Genomic DNA, 20,132 nt, shown 5'->3' with positions numbered 1-20,132 from the left:
TCGCTGGCCAGTGCGCGAGGATTCAGCCAGCAAAATGTGCCTACGCTCAAGCACGGACAACCGCTTGGATTCGCCGCATGGCAGGCATCGATAGTGACCCGATCTCCCAACAGGCAACCCAAAAATATGGCCGCATGCTCTTCGTCTTCACTTGGAACACTTCACTCGACACACTGCACCCGAGCGCCGTCGGTCCACTCTGGTAACTCATCCACAAGAAGACCGGACCGATTTCCACATGCCCATTTATAACCTCTGCTGCCGCGCCGCAAGCTGCGTAGGCGTCAGCATATAACGGCTCCTGCGTCCTCTGTTCAGTCCACTCTAGCTCTCCCTGCCTTATGGCTGAATTCCAGGCAGGTACGGTATCGCCCGGATACCGTTTTCCACACTCTCATCGACGCATGCATATACAGCCCTTCGGTGGCCGAACATTCAATACATTGTTTTTGGCCGTTTTATGTATCTCTTTGTTGTGGCTGTTTAATATGTCACTGTGTGTTTTGTTGTTGGCTGTTTTGCATGTCGCTGTGTGTTTTGTTGTTATACCCTGAACACATTTTCAATGGGAAATCAGGGTATAATGGTTTTGTTGAAATGTATGTAACAGGGAGAAGGAGGCGTGGCAGACCCCACAAAGTATATATATTCTTGATCAGGGTGACGAGCTGAGTTGATTTGGCCCTGTCCGTCTGTCTGTCCGTCTGTCCGTCTGTCCGTATGTATGAACGCGTCGATTTCAGAAGATATAAGAGCTAGAGACTTCAAATTTTTTTTTAAATGTCCGTAATTACAGCGCGCATATCAAGTTTATCATTAAAAATCGATAACTCATCCCGATCTTTGTTATCGATAAAAAACCTTATCGTGTGTATGTGTGTATGTGTTTGTGTGTGTGTATGTGTGTGTGTGTATGCGTTTGTGTGAGTATGCGTGTGTTTTTTTTTTTATAATCTTTAATACAAGCTGCAAGTTGCGTGGTGGCTAGGATAGTGCGCTATGCTTGCGGGACGGCCGTAAAGCATTGCTTCGCAAGCATTGTGCGCTACCTTAGCCTGGGACAGCTCGTCTTCTCATTCGCTCGACTCTGCGGAGCTCCATCATCACTGTGGCCGCGAAGGTGCTTGTTAGTTCCCAAGCTTCCTCCGATTCCAGCATGGCGTTGACTATGTTGTCCGCTCCGATGGAGTGGCCCACTGCCTCTTCCAGACGACGCCTCTCCTCCAGGAACCGTCCACATTCGAAAAGAATGTGATTGGCGTCTTCCACATGCCCTCGCTCGCACCAGGGGCACTCGTCAGATTCCTCGTGGCCAAAGCGCTTCGAATAGCTCCGAAAGCATCCATGTCCAGAGAGGATCTGCGTAAGGTAGAAGTTTACCTCGCCGTGTTTACGGTTGACCCATGGTTCAAGCTCCTGGATGAGCTTGTGCGTCCACCGCCCTTTAGCTGAGCTATTCCACTTCCTTTGCCATCGTGCAATGCTGTTCGCCCTGATAGCGTTGAGTCGCGCAGACGCGTGCGAAATCCGCTCCACGGCTTCGGCGACCAAGTACTCCAATGGTACCATACCAGCTATGACGAGCGCCGCGTCATCGGAGATAGTCCTGAAAGCGCACCTGACTCCGATTGCGCTCAGTCTGTAGATCGCGCAAATGCCCCGGCTGTAGCTCGGCGTTGCCATCGCTCTTGCCCATATTTGCGCAGCATAGAGGATGACGGACCTAATGACGCTCATTAGAAGGAGACGTCGTTGCTGTTTAGGTCCCCGCGTGTTAAGCATAATTCTCGAGAGAGCTCTACAAGAATCAGCTGCCTTTTTATGCACATATTCTAAGTGCTCGCGGAAAGTTAATCTTGTGTCTATCATGACACCAAGATACTTTATCGCCCTCTTTGACGCAATGGTAACGCTGCCGATCTTTATATTGACAGTTTCCACTCTTTTGCGACTGCTGACTAGGACAACTTCAGTTTTGTGTGCCGCAAGCTCGAGCCCAGCTCCAGTCAACCAGCTTCGTATGCGATTGATACTTTCGCTGCACATATCCTCTGTATCTTTGAGTTCCTTTCCTATGGCTACGACAGCTACATCATCAGCAAAGCCAATGGTGTGCGCACCTGCTGGTAGTTCCAAGCACAGTACGTCGTCGTACATGATATTCCATAGGAGAGGCCCCAGCACAGAGCCTTGGGGTACTCCAGCTGACACTGTATGAGTTTGGGGACCCTCACTGGTATTGTATTCCTCTGAAGTAACTTTTTATTGTTTCTTTAAGATATTTAGGGATATTATATTGTGACAGCGCATTCAGTATCATATCCCAACTAGCTGTATTGAAGGCATTCTTTACGTCCAGGGTCGCAATAATGCAGTACTGCTTCGACCCACGCTTCCATCTTGTGCCATGGATGGCGGAAGTGGCCAGACCAACAACTTTGTTTAGCGCATCCGTTGTTGACCGGGCCTTCCGGAATCCAAATTGATTTGGTGACAGGCCTCCGGCGCTAGTAATCGCAGTCTCCAGTCTAGAGCAGATCAATTTCTCAAACACCTTTGTATTCGCACTCCGCTGTGGCACCATCTCCGTCCATTTCGAAAAGCGGTCGATGAGAGCATGGTGTTTCCGTGCTTTGATCTCGGCAGTGGGCCAATAAAATCGGCACACACTGTTGCCCATGGCTCCTCGGGCACCTGCGTCAGCCTGCAGCTGACTGGGCTGATATCGCTGACACACTTCGCAGCGCTGAACGTATGTCCGCACATCTCTGTACATACCCGGCCAGAAATACCGCGCAGCCCGAGCAATTGTTTTTCGGCTCCCAAGGTGGCCAGCGGTGGCTGCGTCGTGATTCTCCTGCAGGAGTTGCTTGCGTCGGTCCGCCGGCACGCACAACTTCCATGCAGCCACATCCTCGTGGCCGGCTTGAAGCGGGATGTGCCGATATAAGTTTCCAGACTCTTCCATATAGTCTGGAAACTTATGTGGCGCCTTCTTTATGTCCTGTCGAAGCTTGGTGAGCCAGCGACATCCTGTTCCATCTGGCATCTCCTTGCTCTTGACCAACCGGCACGCCTCTTCGCCCAGAGGCTGCCGTGAGAGTGAATCTCAAAGTCGTACCAGTGCACATCTGGCAATCCTTCCCGTTGGGCTCTCGATAGAATTGAGCCATATGGTCAGTGACCACTACAAATTTGTAGCCTTCTAGGTATGGCCTGAGCTTCCGTATGCCCCAGATGATAGCCAGACACTCTATTTCAGTAGCTGAGTAGTTCTTTTCAGCACTGTTCAGTGTCCGGCTGGCATATGAAATGACGCGCTCTCCTTCCTCCGAGGTCTGCGTCAGGATTGCCCCAAGCCCATAATTGCTCGCGTCCGTTTGCAAGCAAAACGGCTTCGAAAGATCAGGGCACGCCAGCACCGGTGACTCCGTCAATTTGGCCTTCACCGTCTCGAACGCCCTTTGCCGCTCCTCCGTCCACTCCCACTTCGGGCCCTTTTTGAGCAGTACATTTAGAGGGTGCACTGTGACTGCAAAATCCCGCACGAAGCGGCGGTACCATGAAGCCATGCCCACGTATTGGCGTAACTCTTTCACGTTTGTGGGCGGCTTCAGCTCGGCAATAACTGCAACCTTCTCTGGATCTGTACAAATGCCATTCTCCGTGACTTTGTGTCCCAGATACTTTAGCTCTTTCTTGAAGAAATCGCACTCGTCGATGTTGATCCTCAAGTTGGCTGCTCGCAGTCGTGGTTTCAGCAAATATTAAATACACATATTCGTACTTAATAATATAATGGATGACCTTTATTTCAAATTTTTTTTCTACAAAAGAATGTCTATTTTCCGACTTGTTTTCGCCATTTCGTTCAAAATATCCTCTGGAGTGACTTCAATTTTAGAGTGGATGTTGAGCAAAGCTAGTCCGTTTAACCTCTCTTGACGCATTGTACTTCTTAGGTACGTTTTCAGCCTCCTTAGTGAAGAAAAAGAGCGTTCGCTCGGAGCAACAGAGACTGGAAGCGTCGCAGCAATTTGCAAATACCGATGAGCCGTGGGGTAAAAAGACTCGCAATGCAATGCATCAATGAACGTGCTTTGTCGCTCATCTTTTGGGATTTCCGAACATCGCCTGAAAAAAATTTTGCTATATTTTATTTTAAGGCGTAGTACAAAAATTAATTTGTAACCACATTTTTACTTGATTTACTGAATTATTTTTCCATCGAAAGGTGAGGAAAAAAAAATGAAATAAATGAACATGAAAATAATGCGAACAAATATATCATTCAACAATAATTGTGCTACCAGAAATCATAAAAGTCAATTACCTTTGCCACATTTTCATTTCAGCTTGAAATTCTTCGGTCGAAGAGTGTGTATTCGGCCATTGATTTTCAAAAAATTCTACACTTGACTTGATCTTATCAAAGTCCAGTTGATCACATTTTGATGGCAATATCGTTTGAATTTTTGAAAGAAGATCACGGTGCTTCATAAATATTGACTCCAATCCTTTGCAATAATGATCCAAAAATGGGATAACAACTTATTTCCGATAGTATTCTTCTGGGTTACCAGTATGGTTATCTCTGTTTGCCTGGCGTCCAACAACCCGGGGAACACTTAACGAACACTTTTTAGTAGTTTCTTTTGCTTCTGCGAAAATTTTTGCAAATGTGGCGTTTGCATTTCTCCTCTTATCTTAAACTTCGCTCAACAAGTTATCTGCACATCTTACACAAATGCTCAAATCGCAATCTTTTTTTTGTAAACTTAAACTGAGATTTTTCGACGAATGTCCATTCTTGTGTATGTGATCTTTTTAGTTTTTACTCACTATATTTAAGTTTACACGCTTTTTAGTGTTTACACTCAATTGGTTAAATCACAGAAAAATAAATATCATTCACTGATCGGTGGTAAGAACGCTGGTCAGGGTGGAATGGAAAACAACATCAATTTTCAAAATGCTGTAATATATTACTTAAGATCAAGAAATTGTCGCAAGAATTTCCATTCATAATATTGCAGCCGAGTCAAAATAAACGGCCCTCGCTCAAAACAGACAAATTTATTTCAAGACGGATTGGGCACACTGCCTACAGCGCACACTACGTTCAGCTGTAGCACTGACCAGAAAACACATAGACTAGACATGTAGAACAAATTTTTCTACAGCAGAAAATGTTAAGTTGGTCGACCACTTTACTTCGTATTTGCTCGGCTCGGTCGCTGGAGGTTCGAGCAGTGAAAATATTGCACGACAAAGTCAGTGCGCTGCAAGCGCTCAAACGAAATGGTCCCATTCCTATATGAAGCACAGCTATGCGCTTTTGTGCTACTCTCTCTCTCTCTCTCTCTCTCTCTCTCTATTTCTCTCTATGGTCGCTCAAATCACCGAACTCAGCAGCGCACAAAAATTGAAATTTGTTGGCGACGATCCCAGCTCTTTCCTTTTGAACGAAGGGTATACCTAAATCATAAAAGCGTTTGTCAGGCTCATGCAAACAAAATGTAGCGTTTCGATGGATATTCGTGGGAAGGGTATGAAAGCGTTGATACGCATAAAAAATATGAATTCGCGACGGGCAATCACACACACACTTGCAGTCTCTGGAAACATGTGTGAGCATTTGTAGCCTGCGTGCGTAACACTTGCTGCCTGAGCATTTACTTTACTCTTGTAATCGCTCACGCACCTACAACTTTTAAGTCTATCGTGTTACTCTTGTGCTTGTTGGTCCTGAAGATCACGTGCTCTTGCCGATTACAGTGACAGCACATTAAATGTTCTTCTGGAGCATATCGACAAGCTAAGCCACTCCTTTAGCAAGGCCCATGAAAGTCTAGAGGAGCTCGATTTTACTGAGATGTCTAGCGATTTGCGCACTGACTTTGATGATTTAATAATGGTCATGCAGTCAACAATAATGTCCGAAGTTCGAAGTCGTACTGCTCAAGTGCACCATAGTTCCACGTTTAGTCGTCTAAGTGACCCTCCTCACGCATCCGCTCCCGAAATGCAGTCCGCACCTACGTTCAGCGGTGGATATGCTAACATATGAATATACGACGATCGTATACATGCCTCCGACGCACTCTACGACTAACAGGTAGTGCGCTGGGAAAAGATAAGGGTCACATGTACATGGACACCAACCCTTGCAACCCCAGAGTCAGATATGTAAGAGATGAACGCTGAGCCCTACAACCTCAGGGATAGGATAAGAATATGTAATAGACCAATGCTGAGCAATGCACTCGCAGCAATAGACGCACTAGATTTAAGGGTTGAAATTATGCAAGAGTTTGCGTATATAAACCCAGGCTCAGCAGAATAAAGATCAATACGCAACTTAACACCATCAAGTGTATTCGTTCATGGTCTTTTCATCCACAAAGAAAAATGTTTGTGATTAGTACAAAGTGAAATGCTAGTATTATAGATTTGTGCATTGGCTTTCCAACCCAAGCTGTCAGTCGAGGCACAGCAAGATCAACCTGGTGATCAAAACAAAAAAACCTCCAACGGGATAAGCCAATGGTTCTACAATAAACAATCAACTGTGTCGTCAACCATCAATATTTAAAGAGAAATATGGTGGCATAATGGCAGAAATCAGAACCAATAAAGAGCTCATGAAAGTCGAAGTTGCCGACCATGCCATAGACACAAAGCAACTTAATAGTTGGGAAACGAGACCAGAAACAGCAAAGCAAGAGATGTTTTCATTTGGTTGGTCGAGCCCAATAGAGAAGTTGGTAAGCCTTGTGGACGAAGGAGCTCAAAGAGTAAGGCTGCACATTAAAGAGGTGCTGGCCAACATTGAGCTCAGCAACCAGGAAGAAATCTTTAGCTACAAAGATACGCTAGATTTCCTCTGGAACAAAGTCCAGTCCACACTGAAAGATTTGGCGGTCAAATATGAAAGGCCTGCCTACGAAATCGAGTACATAGACGAACTGGAAGTCAAAGTGTACACAGTGTCAAAAAACTGGAAAGGAAAATAAGTGCACTGCAAATTGTAAAAGAAGACACTCCAAAGCGACCGAAACCGACACTTCCTCACTTTAATGGAAGTCCTAAGGCCTAAGGCCACCAAAATAATTCACAACAGAAAGGATATTAACGACAAGACGAAACTGATATACCTCAAAATGTATCTCAAAAGAGAATCTGGGCTCCACCAACTACGGCAAAGGATCCGGAGCACATAGAAGATGCGGACGAGAATGGAATTTCTGCCACAACTTCGACATCGACGTTGAGTATCACTGAAGATACATTAACAGATATCCAATTGGAAGTTCGACCAATGGATGATATTTCGACAGTTGGCAGCACGACGGAAGAGCAAACTTCTGCGGAGACTGTAACAGCGACTGGAAGTGCAGCTGAAGAGAAAAGCAACAATGCCGACTCAAACTCTTCAGTGATGACCACAGCAGCGCCACCAACAATGGAAATTAAAGCTGCAAGTACAATTACATCAGAAAAAGAGTCAATTGGAAGTAGCAGCAACATATTAAAGGAAACAATCATAAGCACTACAAGCGAAACAATAGGCACAATAAGGCATCAGCATCAACAGAAGGTAATCTATCACTAGGAGGCTTCGGCCTCGGCAACAATGAAGCGATCGACAACTTCCTTAACAGATGCAACCAGCTATATTAATGCAACAAACGATGACACCTACAAGCCGCAGAAGTTCTTTAAAGAGGCACGACTTCACTTGGCATGGCAGCCGCCACCTGAGCAAAAGACTAAGGTGATGGTGGCATACTCGGCTTATCTGGATGTCACATTCTCTGGGCCCTGCAGAAAGTTCAGGCACGAACATAAGGATTGCAAGCAGGATCATTTCGTCAAGAATACTTACAATTATTAAATTTGTATTTGTCCTGTATATTATTAAGAAATCCACAGATAGTAGTTCTGGACGTTACCCACTTTGGCTCCCCGCAGAATGTTCAGGCATGAACCTATGAATATACGAAGATCGTATACATGCCTCCGACGCACTCTACGACTAGCAGGTAGTGCACTGGGAAAAGATAAGGGTCACATGTACGGACTCTATAAATAAACAAATGGACATCAACCCTTGCAACCCCAGTCAGATATGTAAGAGACGAACGCTGAGCCCTACAGCCTCAGCGATAGGATAAGAATAGCTAATAGACCAATGCTGAGCAATGCACTCGCAGCAATAGGTGCACTAGATTTAGGGGCTCAGGCTCAGAAGAATAAAGATCAATACGCAACTAAACACCATCATAGTCAAGTATATTCGTTCAGATACGGTTCGACCTTTGGAAATTTCTGATGATAATTATACAATTGCCATAAAGTTATTAAAGCAGAGATATGATAACCGATGTTTAATCTTCCAGGCCCACATCGTAAAGATCTTGGGTCTAAAAAGAGTAGGAAATGGATAACCAAGCTGCGTGAGCTATCTGACAGCTTCAATGTCCATATGGGTGTTCTTAGTAGTCTGGGCACAACAGAGCAGATAGCCAGTGCCATGATTGCTCAGATACTGCTACTGAAGCTTGATTAGGCCTCACAAACTAAATGGGAAGAGAAATTGGAAAACTCAGAGATGACTCTTCAGCAGAGCTTGCAAATGAGAGTTGAGCGTTTTTTCGTTTATTCTCTTTCTCGCATCATAACCAAAAAAAATTGTGCAGACACGTCTCTCTCTGAGCGTCACTCTCTGTTTTCTTTAGCATCTGTTTCGCTCAGACGCAATGCGATGACTCACTCGTGTGACGCTCTCACATGAGTGTCGCGTAAAACTAACACGATTTTCCCTCACACAAAGCTTCTCAGCAAAAAACACTTTGACTAACAAACTCAGCAGAAAATGTTTTTGCCTTCGTGTGCATGTAAATACACGCATACATACATACAAAAAGAACGCAGCAATCGCTCGTGATTACCCATACAAACGCAACTTACCGTTACTTCATTTAACTCAAGCAAACGATCAGTGTTTGACTTGAGGAAACGAAAACAGAAACAACTATCTCCCTCAGAGCGCGAGAGAGCTAAGCCAGACGCGACAAAAACAGTTTCTGTCTGAGTTTTTTTGACTGTGTCACTGAAAGACACTTTGTTGCAGACAACGAAAAATGTTTATGTTTAAATTGTCTCAAGGGAGGTCATCAGTCGCGACAATGTGGCTCGCGCAGTTGTCGGGTTTGAGCAGCATTTGCCTCACTCTTCAACCTCACGCATCCGTGTATACAACTAGCTTAACGGCTATGGTAGCTACAAATGTAACTGGCAGGCACCCCAGTTCTAATGTAAATACGAGCAATTGGAGCATACCGCAAAATACTGGCAACGAGTAGGCCGCAACGAGTAGATCTGCTTATCGAAGCTAGCCTGTTTTATGATTTGCTCTATGTGGGACAAATCAAGTTGATGCCTGGACTTCCATTGTTACAGAAGACTCGTCTTGGTTGGTTTGTATCAGGTGGCGAGGCTCGCAACTATAACTCCGTGCTAAGAGCTTCAAAGGCGCCTTCGGATCTGATTACAGAATCCTGTGCTGATATCAAATTGGACAGTCTCGTTCGTCGCTTTTGGGAAGTTGAGCGCTGCAGCAAGGAAGACCCAGACTGCGAAGCGCATTTTGCGAGGCATTACAATCGATTGGCTAGTGGCCAATGTACAGTACGCCTGCCTGTTATGCTCAGTTGCGAGCTTCTTGGAGATTTTTATCATCGGTTTCTCCGTTTTCGTTTGCCGCTTATTAGGTCTCAATACTCAGCATTTCTGAAAGAGTATCTTGAACTTGGTCACATTTCACGTGTTCTTCTAAATTCATTTCATCTATACAGATATTTTCTTCCTCATCACTGCGTTCTGAAGGAATATAGCACAACTACCAAGTTACGCGTCGTCTATGTCAGAATTTACGACAACTGGTCATTCTAATGCAGGTCCTGTCATTCAGCCGAAATTGGTCGACATATTGCTGCGCTTCCGATCTTATCCAGTTGCACTCACCGGCGATATTTGCAAAATGTATACAGGCTTGATACGGTCACATATAGCTTGCCGTAGGTGAAAGGAAGCATTCCCAGTCGGGACCGACGTACTGCTTCGCGATTTCTATGTTGACTGATTTAATTAGTGGAGGAAATTCAGCCAAAGAAGTAAGACTTGTTATGCAAGAGACAGCTGGAATCTTGGCATGTGGGAAGTTTAAATTGAGAAAGTGGTGTTCAAGCCATCCCATGGTACTGGACGGCGTAACAGACTGCGACAAGGAATCGCTCATTAGGTTCAATGATGGAAGCGGCATTGCAAAGACACTTGGCCTTGCATGAGATTCAGCATCTGATCAACTTCTTTTCTCATATCTAGCTCTAACTTCAGCCGCTAAGCCCTCCAGGCGCTCTGTTCTCTCGTCTATTGCTCGGTTTTACGACCCCTCGGCTGGTCGGCCCAGTAATAACAGAGGCTAAAATTTTCTTGCAACAACTCTGGAGGCATAAACTTGATTGGGACGAGAGTCTTCCGTCTGCATGTCGCACTGCATGGCTAGACATTTGCAGCAACTTTGGCAGTGGTCTTAGTAGTGAATTTCCCGGGATTCTGCGATGCTAGCATTGAGGCATACGGAGCCTGAATTTATATTGTATCCAGAGGACACCGTCTAATGGATGAAGTGGCTCGTTTAGGTACCTTCGCAGGCGAGTTTCATTGTTGGTCTGACTCTACTGTAGCGCTTTCTTGGATCAATGACGAGTCCAGACTATTTAACGTTTTTGTTTCAAATCGCATCGCCACGATACAAGATCTCCCATCAGCAATGGAGTGGCACTATATACCTACAATGCTGAATCCCGCGGATATATTATCTCGGGGTGAATGGACTGATGTCTCTATGGACTGCAAGTATGTGACATCTTTCGGCCGCTTGCAGCGTACGTTTGTATACGTATCAAAGTTTATTAAAAATCCGGAACGGCACACATATACTGTTGAGAATGATTCAACGAACACATCTCTCGGACGACATAAAGGCGCTTCGAAATAAAGGAATGGTTCCGTCATCCATCAGTCTAGCCTCGCTGTCACCGTTCCTTGATGACATTGGGCTGCTACGTGTCGATGGTCGTCTCAAAAATTCTACTTTAAACTTCATAGTCGCCATCCAATTATTTTGCCAAAAGTTTCAGTAACTAGAGCCATCATAATGCATTTCCACCAGCGAAACTTGCACGCTGGTCCCCGAGCAGTGCTAGCGTTGGTTCGTTCCCAATATTGGCCAGTTGGAGGTAGAAAAACTGTAGCCAGTGTAATTCAGAGATGCGTAATTTGCTTTACAGCAAGGCCTCGACTCGTTGAGCACATAATGGCAGATCTACCCAGTCGAGTCGACGGCCATCTGGTCTTTGCAGTTACTGGAGGCGACTTTTGCGGACCCTTTTATAAACCTGAAGCGCGAAACAAGGCGCATGTGAAATGTTACGTTTGTGTGTTTATTTGTTTTGCTACGAAGCATACAATGGGAGGGGAGGAAAGGGGTCCACTAACACTGTTAGTTAGTTATTAGTTATTGAATAAAAATAAGAAAACACACAGGAGTTCACTTTTGTGCAATCTCTTTATTCTGACAACTTCATTAGTTTCTTAAGCTTGCTACTTTGTAATAATTACTATTCGCGCTCACCCACTGTTCTCTGCTATGCTGTCGCTTGCCAATTAATTATTCTACCGCTCTTAAGCTGCCTCCACACCCCGGCCGCGCGCTCCGCTTTGGCGTCGGCAATCCAACTCACCACAGCTTCGGCTCCTTTGAACTTTCACCGCGAAAGTCTGGCAACGCCAGAAGCGTGTGAAGGGCTTCTGTTTGGCAGACTCAATCGAATGGCATTTCATCCCTCCACGATCGCCTCACTTTGGTGGCTTGTGGGAGGCTGCAGTGAAGACAGCGAAGCATCATTTCTACCGATGTGTTGGGTCCTCCGTCCTAACTTACGATGAGCTTCGCACACTGGTTTGCAGCATCGCTGCTGTCGGTAATTCACGCCCTTTAGCTTCGATTGCAGAGCACCCATCAGACATAGACGTATTGACCCCTGCGCATTTCCTCAACGGTGGCCCTCCTTCATCCGTCAGTGAGTTTTAATCGTTTGGATGCTTGGCAGCGCGTAAGCTATCTCCAGCAGATGTTCTGGACTCGTTGGCGGAACGAATACCTCAACTTTTTACAGCAGTGAGCGAAATGGAGAACCTCCAAACCTGGCTTGGCTATTGGTAACATAATTCTTGTAAAGGATGAGAATCTACCTCCACTTAAGTGGCCACTAGCCAGAATAATCGAACTTATCCCTGGAGGTGATGGCGTTGCACGGGTAGCCCTACTAAAAAATGATGCTGGCGAGATTAGAAGAGCTACAAATAAGCTGTGCTTTCTGCCCCTTAAGAATTCTGTTGAAGACTAAGTCTTCAACGGGGAGAGGATGTTGGGCTCAGCAATTATCGCTTCATTGTGATCAAGAGCGGCAGTTCATAGAATATATCAGCATTTAAGAGAGAGATTTTGTAACGGAGATCACGCTCTCCCTTTTGCGTTGTCTCTTTCTCCCACGCAGCGGCTCGGCTTAATCAGCCGGCTCACGTCTATCACATAAACTCTGTAAACTCTAATAATCGCTAATAAACTAATCATTAAGTATATTCAATCTTTTTAAATTTTAAAGCTATTCGAAAAATCTCGATAGCTCAACAAAATGCTTTTATGCAGTGTCCACATTACTATTTCTTAAGTTATCTTTGACTTTACTGGCGTTTTGTCAATATGTTTTTTTTTTTTTTAAATAAATAAATATATATATATTTTTATATCCAATTTTATTAGGCTGTAGCTACACCAAAGGCTATCCCTCCGATAAAAGCCGTTAAAAATATGTGAAGATCATTAATTTTGGGTCCGTCTTCATCTCCAATATATTTGTCGTACCATTTCCGCACTTTTGTTGCTCTTCTTTTAAGATGATTTTCTGCTTTATCAAGTTTTCGATCCAAAAATCGTTCCGTCTGAAAGAATAGAAAAACGCCCAGCATTAAAAATGAATGAAAATTTAACAGGGAAACTGTTACTAGGTTTATTCACTAATTATGTATGTTCTTATTTGGGAAATGCACACATACTGTCACACGCTTGTATATGCAGTCTGATAGCTGCGCAGTAAGCACCAAGTGCGCTTGTGCATATTCTTGTGTAAATATGTGTGTATATTCTAAAGCGCAAGTTTCTGGTAATTAAAATACACAGTAAATCTGAAGTCTCCAGGTCTAATAGTATGCTTAAACAAGTAAGAAAGCTGTAGTCGAGGCTGCTCGACTACGAGATCTCCTGCACCCTTGAACAATAGGTTTTTTAATCATTTTTCGCGTCTTTCGTGTCTGTCTGTAAGCTCACACGCGCACACACACACACACACGCACAAACGCACATACGGACAGACGGACAGGGCCAAATCGACCCAGCTCGTCGCCCTGATCAAGAATATAAATACTTTGTGGGGTCTGTCACGCCTCCCTCTGCCTGTTACATACATTTCAACAACATCATTATACCCTAATTTCCCATTGTCAATGGGTCCAGTGTATAAAAACAAAATAATGTCAATGCCAGTTTTTCTGATAAATTTCAAAGTAATATTAATTATACTGCAGTAAAACATTTGACTCAGTTTACCATAAATAATTAATTCTAGAGCTTGATCGTGCAGGATTTCCGCTCAAACTGGTGTACTGTATTTTATCTTATTTAAAGGGCAAAACCTAATGAGTTCTGTTGAAATAGCTACTTTGAAACTTATATTTGTTTCGTCTGGTGTACCTCAGGTTAGCCACTTGGGACCGTTACTCTTTTCCCTTTTTATAAATGACCAGATAACGCCTATTGATACTCTATTGCAAAAGAGCATCTACACCATCAAAATAACTTTAATGCATTTCAACTTTGATGTTTGTCTAACCAGTTGCATTTAAATCACTAAAATTGTATGAAAATGACCTTTAGTAGTACCGTTCCACATATTGTTGATTATAATCGTTACCAACAGCAGACTAATTCACATCCCATTTTCTGATTTGCAACACGGGCAATTGGTATTTTTTTGTCTATAAAATCTAAATAATTAGGGATATCAAAAACAAGTAAGAACGTTGCAGTCGGGTGATACCGATTGCAGAATACTCATACTCACAGCTCAAACGCTGTCAACTAGAGTATATAGTGGAATTTTCAAGTCTAGTGCGGAACAAAAAACAGGGCATGATCCCATTAAAATTGGAAAATCATCAAAATAATATATATGTATATTAGAGGCCTGCATGGGTATGCTTGCTTGTGGTCGTCTTCCAAATATACTGATACTTGCAAGTGTTTGAGCATACCAAGCATTGCTGCAAAACGAAACGAATGGTACTCGAAGTCGCAAAGTATTCTGTTTTACTTTACTTCTTACGCTTTAAGCAGAGTAAAACACAAACCTTGACAAACGAAATGAAACAAAACGAAAAGCGAGTAACGTAAAAAAAAAATCGTACGGTACTTTTACTGCACTTTGAGCGCCGTTGCTGAGCAAAAATCAGGCTAGAATTGGCTAAAAATTGAAAATAAATGCTAGAATAGCAACCTAGATTATAAAAACTAACTGATATGTTTAGAAACTAACATTTTTTTCTTTTTTGCTGAAATGCAAAATGTTTTATAGTCTACTCAGTAATATGCTGCAATATTAAGTATTATACGACCTTGAAAAGATTTATGATTGCTAGATTTATGGCTATAGGCTATAACGAATTTTTTAGTAAATAGCATAAACTGGCATCACTAGCTGATAGCTAAAACGAAAACAATACTTGAATTATGCTTTATCGTTTCTTTCGTTCGTTGCTTCCTTTCTGTACAAGCATCTTTATACCGAACTATTCGGTATGTGAGCAATGCTCGTTTTGTTTCGTTCGTCCACGATGCTTTGGCTTACACTATTTGAACAAAACGAAACAGTGTGAAACCAAGCACCACCAAGACACGGGTGTCTCGTTTAGCGTTTGAGACGTATTCGTGCAGGCCTCTAATGTATATCTATATATTGGATACCGGCTTCAAGCTAGCAGCAGATCAGCGCGATTTTCCTATGCATGTGCACACACTCATCGTCTATTCTATGCGTACAGACATTGATTTCTTCGATTGATTTCTGGACATTCTAGCCGTTACTGTAGTTTTGTCTGATGACGATCTCTTAATAAGCTATTCTATTTGAGCAACTGGCTGGTCAAACAAAGCAGTGGTGCGGGTGCTAAAGGCGACGCAAGTGATGTTAGAAAAGGAGGTTCGAACGGTGTTATTTTTTTTTATACCCTGAACCCATTTTCAATGGGATATCAGGGTATAATGGTTTTGTTGAAATGTATGTAGCAGGCAGAAGGAGGCGTGGCAGACCCCACAAAGTATATTTATATAATTGATCAGGGTGATGAGCTGAGTCGATTTGGCCCTGTCCGTCTATCTGTCCGTCCGTCTGTCCGTATGTATGAACGCGTCGATTTCAGAAGATATAAGAGCTAGAGACTTCAATTTTTTTTAAATGACCGTATATACAGCGCGGACATTGAGTTCATCATTAAAAATCGATAGCTCATTCCGATCTTTTTTTATCGATAAAAAACAGAGCTTGCAAATGAGAGTTGAGCGTTTTTTCGTTTATTCTCTTTCTCGCATCATACTCAAAAAAAATTGTGTAGACACGTCTCTCTCTGAGCGTCACTCTCTTTTTTCTTTAGCATCTGTTTCGCTCAGACGCAATGCGATGACTCATTCGTGTGACGCTCTCACATGAGTGTCGCGTAAAACTAACACGATTTTCTCTCACACAAAGCCTCTCAGCAAGAAACACTTTGACTAACAAACTCAGCAGAAAATGTTTTTGCCTTCGTGTGCATGTAAATACACGCATACATACATACAAAAAGAACGCAGCAATCGCGCGTGATTACCCATACAAACGCAACTTACCGTTACTTCATTTAACTCAAGCAAACGATCAGTGTTTGACTTGAGGAAACGAAAACAGAAAAAACTGTCTCCCTCAGAGCGCGAGAGAGCTAAGCCAGACGCGACAAAAACAGTTTCTGTCTGAGTTTTTTTGACTGTGTCAGTGAAAGACACTTTTTTGCAGACAACGCAAAAGTGTTAACAGTTTTTTGCGAGCTATGATAAAAAAACCTTATCGAAAACCAGTAAAAAATTATATTTTCTACACCCTTATTTCTAGAGTCTCCAAGTTTTTAATGTATACTTATATGCGATTCCGGTTTTTGTTAAAATTTACCCCCCACCTCTATATCCACCCCCTCACCAACATATTTCTAAAAAGCGTATTTCAAATACTGGAGACTTGTGCTTTGGCAAATACATGCATATCCATGTTATAATCATAATCTTAAAGTTTCATGAAGATCATACGTCCACAAAAAAAGTTATTAAGCAATTAAGTTCTCATAGTAAGCGCACGTATCATTTTTATAAAATGTGTTTTTTTTTTTTATAAATAGTCAGGTTCGCCTGAGGCTGTGCCGTAGACTGACTGACTACATTTGTTTATTTACTTCTATACTATTGTATAATATGAGAGCAGGACCGAAAACTGTCACTGTTATCAAGCCTACTGAGTATCAATGGAAATTTGAATCTTTAGAGAAAAAACCGCGTTTTTCAAGTATTCGTCAAATTTTTTCAGTATTTTAAAAATCTACTGACCTACTCGTGGCGGAGACAAATCCAACAAATCAAAAACCATGAAAATTGGTCCAGCACATATCAAGTTATAAGTGTTGGAGCACTTTTACACAACTCTCTTTTATATATAGATAATTGTGTGCGTGCGCCCAAAAGCTAAATATCTCGAAAGTTCAGGTACTTGTTTGTCTCAAACATAAATTTGTGTAAATTATTTATATTTATATTTCTCGATTGTTTTATATGGTTTTGTGCGAGGGCAGTATTACTATTAATAACAAGTAAGAAAGCTTTAGTCGAGACTGCTCGACTACGAGATCCCCTGAACCCTTGGAGCAAAAGATATTTCAATAATTTTTCGCGTCTTTCAGCTTACACAAGAAACACGCACACACACAGGCACGTACGCACACACAGGCATACAGACACACATACACACACACACACACGCATACACACACACACATACACACACACACATACACACACAAATACACATCCCAAATCGTGCGCTAAAGCTAGCCCTCGCCTTGCACCCAAGTACGTTCGCCGAATTATTTAATGAATGCCTGATCCAAGAGACGTTCCCGGCAAAATGGAAAGCCCAGAATCTGGTATTGCTACCCAAGGCTGGCAAACCACTAGATGAGCCATCTTCGTACAGACCGATCTGTCTCTTAGACACCATGGGAAAGGTGTTTGAGAAACTGATCTGCTCTAGGCTGGAGACTGCGATTGCAAGCGCCGGAGGCCTGTCACCAAACCAATTTGGATTCCGGAAGGCCCGGTCAACAACGGACGCGCTTAACAAAGTTGTTGGTCTGGCCACTTCCGCTATTCAAGGCACCAGATGGAGGCACGGGACGAAGGAATACTGTATCATCGCGACCCTGGATGTAAGGAATGCCTTCAACACAGCTAGTTGGGATATGATACTGAATGCGCTGTCACAATATAATATCCCTAAATATCTAACAGAGATAATAAAGAGCTACTTCAGAGGAAGAACACTGGTATACAACACGAGTGAGGGTCCCCAAACTCATACAGTGTCAGCTGGAGTACCCCAAGGCTCAGTGCTGGGGCCTCTCCTATGGAACATCATGTACGACGGCGTACTGCGCTTGGAACTACCAGCAAGCGCGCACACCATTGGCTTTGCTGATGATGTAGCTGTCGTAGCCATAGGAAAGGAGCTCAAAGATACAGAGGATATGTGCAGCGAAAGTATCAATCGCATACGAAGCTGGTTGACAGGAGCTGGGCTCGAGCTTGCGGCACACAAGACCGAAGTTGTACTAGTCAGCAGTCGCAAAAGAGTGGAAACTGCCAATATAAAGATCGGCAGCGTCACCATTGCGTCAAAGAGGGCGATAAAATATCTTGGTGTCATGATAGACACAAGATTAACATTCCGCGAGCACTTAGAATATGTGCATAAAAAGGCAGCTGATTCTTGTAGAGCTCTCTCGAGAATCATGCTTAACACGCGGGGACCTAAACAGCAACGACGTCTCCTCCTAATGAGCGTCATTAGGTCTGTCATCCTCTATGCTGCGCCAATATGGGCAAGAGCAATGGCAACGCCGAGCTACAGCCGAGGCATTTGCGCGATCTACAGGCTGAGCGCAATCAGAGTCAGCTGCGCTTTCAGGACTATCTCCGATGACGCGGCGCTCGTCATAGCCGGTATGGTGCCACTGGAGTATTTGGTCGCCGAAGCCGTGGAGCGGAATTCGCACGGGCCTACGCGACTCAACGCTGTCAGGGCGAACAGCATCGCACGATGGCAAAGAAGGTGGAATAGCTCAGCTAAAGGGCGGTGGACGCACAAGCTCATCCCGGAGCTTGAACCATGGGTTAACCGCAAACATGGCGAGGTTAACTTCTACCTTACGCAGATCCTCTCGGGTCATGGATGCTTTCGGAGCTATTTGAAGCGCTTTGGCCACGAGGAATCTGACGAGTGCCCCTGGTGCGAGCGAGGGCATGTGGAAGACGCCAACCACATTCTTTTCGAATGTGGACGGTTCCTGGAGGAGAGGCGTCGTCTGGAAGAGGCAGTGGGCCGCTCCATCAGAGCGGACAACTTAGTCAACGCCATGCTGGAATCGGAGGAAGCTTGGGAACTAACAAGCACCTTCGCGGCCACGGTGATGATGGAGCTCCGCAGAGTCGAGCGATCGAGAAGACGAGGTGTCCCAGGCTAAGGTAGCGCATAGTGCTTGCGAAGCAATGCTTTACGGCCGTCCCGCAAGCACCGCGCGCTATCCTAGCCACCACGCAACTTGCAATTTGTATCATTTTGTCAATAAATGAATATAAAAAAAAAAAAAAAAACAAGTAAGAAAGCTCTAGTCGAGACTACTCGACTACGAGATCCCCTGAACCCTTGGAGTAATAGCTATTTCAATAATTTTTCGCGACTTTCAGCTTACACAGGAAGCACACACACACACACACACACACACACACACACACACACACACACACACACACACACACACACACACACACACACACACACACACACACACACACACACACACACACACACACACACACACACACACACACACACACACACACACACACACACACACACACACACACACACACACACACACACACACACACGCACGCACACACGGGCATACATACACACACATACATACACACTCATACACACACACATACACAAACAATTACATACATATACACATACAAGCATATACACGCATGGGCGGCAGTGAGCGCTTACTATGAGAACTTAATTGCTTAATAACTTTTTTTGTGGACGTACGATCTTCATGAAACTTTCAGATTATGATTATAACATATGCATGTAATTGCTAAAGCACAAGTCTCTAGTATTTGAAATACGCTTTTTACAAAAGTGAGGGTGAGGGGGTGAATTTAAGGGTGGGGGGTTAATTTTAACAAAAACCGAAATTGTATAAATTGCATATAAGCATACATTAAAAATTTGGAGACTCTAGCAATAAAGGTGTAGAAGATATAATTTTATAACTGGGTTTCGATAAGGGTTTTTATCGATAAAAAAGATCGGGATGAGTTATCGATTTTTAATGATAAACTTGATATGCGCGCTGTAATTACGGACATTTTAAAAAAAATTTGAAGTCTCTAGCTCTTATATCTTCTGAAATCGACGCGTTCATACATACGGACAGACGGACAGACGGACGGACGGACAGACGGACAGACAGACGGACAGGGCGAAATCAACTCAGCTCGTCGCCCTGATCAAGAATATATATACTTTGTGGGGTCTGCCACGCCTCCTTCTGCCTGTTACATACATTTCAACAAAACCATTATA

General features: G+C 43.7%; 1 protein-coding gene, 2 long non-coding RNA genes and 1 pseudogene across 5 annotated transcripts in view; 2 read left to right on the top strand and 2 right to left on the bottom strand.

Moving 5' to 3' along the window:
* LOC149270085 (uncharacterized) overlaps positions 1-13,047 on the top strand; it is a 32,025-nt pseudogene extending 18,978 nt beyond the window's left edge. The window contains exon 2 of the transcript XR_016269101.1: positions 5,779-13,047. The product of XR_016269101.1 is annotated as an uncharacterized LOC149270085 (transcript). The remainder of the gene's footprint in view (positions 1-5,778) is intronic.
* The window catches only part of LOC149270084 (uncharacterized), a 36,237-nt gene extending 16,876 nt beyond the window's left edge, over positions 1-19,361 (top strand). The window contains exon 2 of the long non-coding RNA XR_016269105.1: positions 17,161-19,361. This is a non-coding gene — a long non-coding RNA (uncharacterized LOC149270084). The remainder of the gene's footprint in view (positions 1-17,160) is intronic.
* LOC149270086 (uncharacterized) lies at positions 3,785-6,009 on the bottom strand. Its single transcript, XR_016269108.1, has 2 exons — positions 4,204-6,009; positions 3,785-4,149 (listed from the first exon to the last, which is right to left on the bottom strand). It is a non-coding gene; the product is annotated as an uncharacterized LOC149270086 (long non-coding RNA).
* LOC149270082 (FUN14 domain-containing protein 1) overlaps positions 12,869-20,132 on the bottom strand; it is a 47,300-nt gene continuing 40,036 nt past the window's right edge. For both annotated transcript variants that reach the window (XM_089464216.1, XM_089464217.1), the window contains one exon: positions 12,869-13,071. In XM_089464216.1, the coding sequence (XP_089320342.1) occupies positions 12,889-13,071 (183 nt within the window). In that variant the 3' untranslated portion in view covers positions 12,869-12,888. The remainder of the gene's footprint in view (positions 13,072-20,132) is intronic.

The sequence above is a fragment of the Drosophila arizonae genome, chromosome 3, assembly GCF_054131065.1.
Source record: "Drosophila arizonae isolate 15081-1271.41 chromosome 3, UAZ_ARI_1.0, whole genome shotgun sequence".
Lineage (NCBI taxonomy): Eukaryota > Metazoa > Arthropoda > Insecta > Diptera > Drosophilidae > Drosophila > Drosophila arizonae.
This window is presented reverse-complemented; position numbering and strand designations above follow the sequence as displayed.